The sequence below is a fragment of the Myotis brandtii genome, unplaced genomic scaffold, assembly GCF_000412655.1.
Source record: "Myotis brandtii unplaced genomic scaffold, ASM41265v1 scaffold952, whole genome shotgun sequence".
Taxonomy (NCBI): domain Eukaryota; kingdom Metazoa; phylum Chordata; class Mammalia; order Chiroptera; family Vespertilionidae; genus Myotis; species Myotis brandtii.
Genome location: NW_005371930.1, coordinates 181504 through 189096, shown reverse-complemented (window position 1 = coordinate 189096; position 7593 = coordinate 181504). Strand labels below are relative to the sequence as shown.

Genomic DNA, 7593 nt, shown 5'->3' with positions numbered 1-7593 from the left:
CCCAAACTGTTTCTGTGGTCAGCAGGCCCACGGCTTTGTCCTGAGCCTTTTGATGCCGACCAGACCGTCATTGTGCGTCTAATGGGCTTCACGCCTAAGGGAGTGGTGGAGGGAGGGAGAAGGAGGCGCTGAGTCAGCTGCTGGACAGAAGGAGAAACGGTCTCATGGAAGACACAGGTTCTGCCAGGCTACAAGGGTGGGTCCGGGAGCTGCGGGAGCCTTGCTGACACGAGACGGGGTAAAGAACTCAGGGTTGTGCCCAGCCAGCGTGGCTCCGTGGCTGAACATTGACCTATGAACCAGGAGGTCAAGGTTCCATTCCCGCTCAGGGCACAGGCCCAGGTTGCGGGCTTTCCCAGTGTGGGGCGTGCAGGAGGCAGCCAGTCAATGATTCTCTCTCATCATTGATGCTTCTATCTCTCTGTCCCTCTCCCTTCCTCTCTGAGATCAATAAAAATATATTAAAAAAAAAAAAAAGAACTCAGGGTCGTGAGAGCCAAGGGAGCCACATTCTGTTGCGAGACAAGGGGTGATCTTTCCTGGGGGTGCTGGTTGGCCTATGCCTGAGGCAATGCGTACACCGTACCTGGTGCAATGCAAGGCAGCTCTAACTCAATGTACGTCCCGTCGGTGGGGGGGGGGGGCAACGGGGAAACTTTAATCAGAGCACGTAACCCCCAGAAGTTCTACTGCAGACCCAGCCTGAATGCCGGTCCCTGACGCCCCGGTCTTTGCCACCGGCCGAGAGGAATTCAACGCAAGCCACATACCTAAGGTAACATGTTTCGGTGGCCACATTAAAAAAGTGAAATATTTGACTTTGGGCAGTGAGCACGTGGTGCAATATATGGATCTCGTCACATAGAAACCCACACCTGAAACCTATATGTTCAGGTTGACCAAGTCACCCCAATAAATGTAATGCAAAAAAATGTAAAATAAAAAGTGAAAATAATTTTGGCAATATAGTTTAGTGAACCCCATATACCAGAAATACTTATTTCAACCTGTGATCAATGTAAAAATTAATATTTCAGCTTCACTTTGTGCGAAGCCTTGGACATCCTGCAGCCACGCACAGGCCTGACACGCAGGGCACTGCTCTGGCCTCCAGGCCTGACCCCTCGCCCCCTTCCCTCCAACAGGCGGCGCACAGCCTGGACCGGCCGCAGCGGGGTGTCGCCTGCCATTGGCTCAGGACCTCTGTCCCTAAAAGGACCTGTCAGTGGACCCAGGGCAGGTCCGCCGCTGCACTTCCACCGCCGCGCCGCCGGGCGTCGCTCTTTCACGCGCAGCTGAGACGTGGGCGGGACTTCCGGTGGGGGAGGAGCACTGGTGGAGGGAGTAGCCTGGGTGGATGAAGGAGCGCCAGTGGGGGGAGGATCGCGGGTGGAGGGAGGAGTGTAAACAAAGGCCAGGATTTCTAAGCCCAGTTTTGTCTGGAAACCAAGGCTGAGATACTGGACGCCAAGAATCGTGGTGTGACCCTAACTCCCAGGGGACTCACCCCAGGCCCAGCTTCGGCATCAGTGTTCCTGAGAAACAACACATGCGAGTGTGGATCATGCGCTTTGGAGACCACTGTGTCTGGGCAGAGTGATGTGGGGCTCGCAGGGTGAGCCGCCGACTGGGAGGGGGTCACTGAGACCCTTCACTGTGTAGGACTGTGCTTGATTGAGGAACAAGAGCTTTCATTAAAACCAGCGTCAGGTCCAAGAGGATGTGAAAATCTGGAACGGCAGCAAATAGGAAGTCCCAGGAGTGACAGGGACAAGTGCTCTGGAATGCGGACTCTGAAAAGGAACCACGTGGCATCAGAACACACGTTGCCCGGCGGCGTGGCTCAGTGGTTGAGCATCGACCTGTGAACCAGGAGGTCACGGTTCAGTTCCCAGTCAGGGCACGTGCTGACCCAGGGCAGGCTTCACCGCTGCTCTTCCACCGCGTTGTGGGCTCAGCCCCCAGTAGGGGGCGTGCAGGAGGCAGCCGATCCATGACTCTCTCTCATCATTGGTGTTTCTATCTTCCTCTCCCTTTCTCTCTCAAATCAATGAAAACATACTCAAAAAAAGAACACACGTGGGTTTTAGGTCTTGAGGTTTTGGTGCCACTTCAGTCCGAATCACTTAACAACCAATCCAGATGGAGGAACAGTCGAGCTCCCGGGTGTGCTGATGTGAATAAACCTTTGGATGGATGACTGTCTCTTGGTGATTCGTCCTCGGACTGAGTTCAGTGGTGCCCCCCAAATCCATGAGCCTGCGACTGGGACCTTGTGCGGCGTCATCAGGTTAAGGGCTCACGCTGAGGTAGGGGGGCCCTAGCCCAGTGCCTGGAGTCCTGCTAAGAAGAGAGAAGTTTGGACAGAGGCGCAGACCTTGGGGAGACGGCCTTTGAAGCTGGAGGCAGCGATTGTAACGACGCGCTTACAAGCCAGGGAGCGGCGAGGGGCCTGGGAGCCCGCGGGAGTGACAAGAGGCAGGAGGGCCCTCCCCCAGAGCCTTCCGAGAAGGTGGCCCCGTGACACCTCGACTTTGCTTTCTAGCCCCCAGGACCAGGAGAGGACAAGTGTCTGCGGTTGGAAGCCCTGAGTTGTGGCCGTGGGTTGGGACGGCCGCAGGAGACGGAGGCAGCCCTCGACTTCTCTGAGATCCGTGTTCCAAAGACAGCCTTTCCTTCTCCGTCCGTGCCCATGCCGTGCCGTGAAGGGCTGTGCCCTGGTGTTTCTGAGAGCAGCTCGCGTGTTACAATTACAGTGTGTGGGGCCGTGGAGGACGGTTAGGGGCTGTCATTGCCAGTGCAGGACCCAGGGAGGGTGGCCCACCACGGCCTGTGCAGCTGCCCTGTGCCCCGTGCCCCCTGCCCTGGTGGCGGCCTTGCCCTGGCAGTGCCGCTGCTTCGCGGGACAGGAGTTGCAAAGGTTTGTCCTTTTCCTGTCGGGAGGTCAGTGGTGACCGTTGGCCACAGGCACCGTCTACCCGGGCAGGCGCGTGCTGCAGGTCCCCGCCAGGTCCCGTGGCTTTGCCAGCCCTTCAGGTGCTTCCATGATTGCTCAGCTCTTTGTTTTGAGTGTGGACCCGAACCCCGAGGAACTCGAAGGAGGAAGACACCCCCACGCAGTGCAGGGCTGCGAGGGGCTTGTCTGTGGCCCAGCCCTGAACGATGAGTGATTCCTAGTGATCGTTCCCTCACGCTCCTTCCCGGGCCCCTGACGGGTGGTCCTGGGCGTGCAGGCGGCTGCTGTCCTTGTGCTTGGCAGGTGCAGTTTCCAGGGGTTTGGAGTTTACAAGACACGCTCTGCCCCACGCGGTGTCACAGAGGCGGGCTGGGTTTGGAGCCCCTGAAAGGGGTGCTGAGAAGCAGGAGTGTTTCCCATCATGCCTCAGGCCCTTCGTGACCCGACCCCTGCTTAGTCCACGCCACATCTCCCAGCGCTCCTTGCTTGAACTCTGCTGAGCAGGGCTGCTGTCCGTGCCGGGTGATGCTCATCAATTTCATTCTCATCAGACCAGCAAATCCTTGCCCTCCCATTCCTCCCTTTTGCCTGGTCGTTATTATTTTTTAACTTGAGCAGGTCATGGCAAACCTATGACACGCGTGTCAGAGGTGACACACGAACTCATTTTTTTGGTTGATTTTTCTTTGTTAAATGGTGTTTAAATATATAAAATAAATATAAAAAACATAAGTCTTTGTTTTACTATGGTTGCAAATATAAAAAAATTTCTATATGTGACACGGCACCAGAGTTAAGTTGGGGTTTTTCAAAATGCTGACACGCCGAGCTCAAAAGGTTCGCCATCATTGAACTAGAGGCCCGATGCATGAAATTCATGCACTGGGGGGGGGAGGTCCCCAGTCTGGCCTGTGCCCTCTCACAGTTCGGGAGCCCTGTGATTGATCTCCCCAAAGAGGTAGACCCTGCTCACCCATCCGGGGCTCCTCGATGGATTGCCCCAAAGAGGTAGACCGGAGTCAGGGGCCCTGCCCCTGGCATTGCTGCACAGAGCTGCTGGGACCTGCCCCCGCGGCTCTGTGCGGAACCGCTGGGACCCCCGGCGTCGCCACGCAGAGCCGCCGGCAGGGTCAAGTCCCCGCCCACCCGTGTGCCGGTTTGCACGCGCGCCTGCTGCACATGCAGCCTCCTGGTGATGGATTGTTACAGTGTGAGGGCGTGAGGGCGTGACGACCACATAGGCTTTTATTAGTATAGATTTGTAAACTTCCCTCCAGTGAACCTCCCTGTGTTCATGCGCCTGGACCGATGTGCCTTTGTGTGCACCAGACTCGTGTGCGCTGCCGTGTGCTGCTTATTTTCTCCATAGACGTGAGCTCTGCAGTCTAGGCCATGTCCTGTCCTCTCGCCGGCCCTGTTCGGGTGGTAAAGGGTGGTGATCCCGCTGTCTCCTGGGCTAACCTAGAGGGAGGGGCGCTTTGGTCACGGTCTCATCCCGTGAGACGTGGTCTTGCTGGTGGACCCCGCCCGCTGCACACCTGGTTCTTTCCTGTGCATTTGGCTGATGCCGTCTTAGAAATTCCTTCTGTGTGAGGCGGGATGAGTGGCTGGTGGAAAGGCCTCTGACCAGGAGTCCGTGGTCCGGGTTTTTGCCTCCTTTCCTGTTAATCCCCGTGGGACCTCCGGGCATGTCGCTCCCGCCCCATCAGTTTCTGCACGTGAGGCCTGAGGGAGCGGGTTAGTCCTCCTGGCTGTGACCTGCGGGAGGATCTTCGCTTGGCCTCATTGATGAGAATGAGAGGAGGCCTTTTCAGTATTTTGAGTTTGATCATTTATTCACTCATCCAATATTTACTTCACCCATACTGGGTGCCAGCAACAGTTTCAGGTGCTGGAGACACATCAGAAGGAAACAGACCGGAATCTGTGCTGTCCCCGGCGTGCAGTGAGCAGGAGGGGCCGGGCCGAGCCGAGCTCCGTCAGGGGGTGACTCGTCCAGATAGACAGCAGGGACGTGGGGTGGGGAGGCCAGAGGTGGGTGCAGTGGGCCACCCAGGGACAAGATGTGCAGAGGAGAGGGGTCCAGGCAGAGGGCCAGCAAGGGCAAAGGCCCTGGTCGGGATCAGTGCTGGTGTGTCTAAGAGCAAAGGGCCCTGAAGACAGTGCACGAGGGAGGGAGGGGGCGTCCTGGGGCACAGGGGGCGGGGCTCGTGGTCACAGGAAGGACATGGACTTTCAGGCTTTTATTCTGAGAGAAGGCCCTTTGTGGGCTCCTCGGTGACGAGTGGCGTGACCTGTGCTGGGTGTGGCGGGGTTCTCGGGGCTGCTGGGCTGAGCGGGAGACCAGCTGGCGCTGCGAGCACCTGGGGAGGGTGAGGTGATGGTGGCTGGGTGCGCAGCAGCAGGTGGAGGAAGACCCAGGAGAGGTTCAGTCTCCGACTCCGCTTGGCTCCCGAGGGGCGGTGATTTCTGCAGCTGCAGTCGGCACGCTCGCCACCCTGACCGTTAGCTGCCAGGACGAACCCTCCCAGGCGGGCGAGTCAGCAGCCTTCCCGTGGGCCCTGCTTGCTGTGCTGGCGGCCTGCCTGGCGTGTGCTGCTGACAGAGGCCGGCTGGCAGCAGGGCCTCCCTGGGCGACATTGGTGAGGGGGCTGGCGGCAGGAAGGCCCGAGGGAGGGTGGCAGGGCCGTGGGTGCCTGGGGTGGAGCTGAGCGGGAGAGGCTCACAGTGTCGCGGCCCTGACAGCTCAGCCACAGCTGCCACAGCCACGAGGGGCCTGAGCAGGTGAGACAGCCAGTCAGCTCACAGAGCACGGCGGGAATCGTGGCGGAAACTCATTTACTCAGATGGCTGAGGAGCACCTCCCACGGGCCAGGCGCACGGCATGCTGGCCAGGAGGCGTGGCCTCCAGTGGCCACAGGGGAGAAGGAGACAGTAAACACGGAGACACGCCGACGTCGGAAGTGCTCCGAAGGCCACGCTCTGGGAACGCACGTGGGCAGAGTCGCTGGGCACTGTGGTGGAGGGTCATGTCCTCCCAGAGGAGGCCACACAGGCTGAGACCTGGCGTTGGAGAGGAGCCGCTCAGCGATGTGGGGTGGCTGCCCCACTCCTGGCAGGGACTCGCCCGCGAGGAGACCAGTGGCCCCGGAGGAGGAAGCCAGGAGGGGAGCCAGCCCAGAGCACGCAGGCTCTGAGGTCCATGGAGAATTTGTGGGTCTTGGTCCTGAGAGCCATGAGCCAGGACCGAGGGAGGTCCTGGGAGAGGGGCGAGAGGAAGTGGCCGCGGCTGGGGTCCCAGAGGCGTGGACAGACAGGCTGAGGCCACACTGCAGGTGGGTCTCGCGGGGTTTGCTGGTGGCTGGTGCTGGGCGCTCGGGACCACCAGGGTCTGGCCTGAGGATGGGTGTGGTCGGCGGAATGATGGCCCCAAGGATGCCCACGTCCTCATCCCTGGAACCTGCGGGGCGTCATGTTACATGGCAGGGGAGTCAGGGTGGTGAGACCTTGGTGTGGCGCGGGCCCCCTGCTCTGGGGGTGCTGGCTCGGAGGAGGAAGGGGCCAGAGCAGAGGGTGCGGTGGCCTCCGGAAGCGGGGCAGCCTTCTTCTTACAGCCGGCAGGGGCCTCGGCCCCTCAGCCACAGGAGCGTGCGCCCCGCCAACACCTGAGTGAGCAGATGGTGCTCCGGAGCCAAGGGCAGCGCTGAACCTGGACTCGGTGCGTGGGGCTCGGGTTCCGACCTCAGAACTGGAGTACACGTGCCGCTTAGTTTGTGGTCCTTTGTAGCAGCGGCCACAGCCAGGCCGGGTGGGGAAGGGGGAGGGTCAGGGGCGTGTGCCTGGGGAGCGGGGAGGGTTGCAGGTAGCCCTCTGCCCTGCAGAGTCCTGCCGCGAACGTGGATGGGGGCCCCGGTCAGTCTTCACGGTGGCGGGTCCCTCACTGGCAGCCTCTGCAAAGCCCCGCCTGCTGGGGCCGGGGGCCGAGCGGACACCCCGCCTCTGAGAAGCTCTGAGCTGCGGCCCCGACCTGCGCGCTCGCGTGTTTTTATCAGCCTGTCTGCCTGCTGTGCTTTCTGACAGCTGTTGGCCTGGGATTTACTCCCGTGTTCCTGTGGCAGGGACCCAGGAGCCTGTGCCCTGGCGGGGGTGGCGTGTTCGAGGGGGACCTGGGAGCACCAGTGGGTGGCTTTTGCCCTGTTCTCAGTTCCTTCTGCTGGCTTGTTTTCCAGCGCCCACATTTCATGCCACTGATGCTCTGGGGGCGCTTGAGGGGTGCGATGAGCAGCTCGCTCTCGGTCCCCTCCTCTCCCCCTCCCCCCCCGGTTCCCCCCGACGTTCCCTTTGCCGATGAGAGGAGGGCATCAGGAGGCCCAGAGGGTGTGGGGCAGCGGGCTCTTCCCTTTATGGGGCCCCACGCCATGCGCCACGGGGAACTCCCGCTTTGAGTCTCCCCAGTCTTTGTCCCCCCATTCTGTAACACGTTCCCTCTTTTCTGGGACTTAGTGGAGATGCCGGCCAGGTCTCAGGGTGGAAGGCGCGGAGTCTCAGTGGCTCAGAGTCATGGAGGCTCCTTGTGCACTGCGAGGACGAGGGCTGGACACGCGTGAGTGACTGATGGGGCCACGCAGGGAGCGTGC

General features: G+C 60.3%; 1 protein-coding gene across 1 annotated transcript in view; it reads left to right on the top strand.

Annotated features, from left to right (window-relative positions):
- The first annotated feature begins 5905 nt into the window (after positions 1-5905).
- The window catches only part of TBC1D22A (TBC1 domain family, member 22A), a 155021-nt gene continuing 153333 nt past the window's right edge, over positions 5906-7593 (top strand). Inside the window, exon 1 of the mRNA XM_014533159.1 lies at positions 5906-6291. Within this exon, the coding sequence (XP_014388645.1) occupies positions 6047-6291 (245 nt within the window). The 5' untranslated portion in view covers positions 5906-6046. The remainder of the gene's footprint in view (positions 6292-7593) is intronic.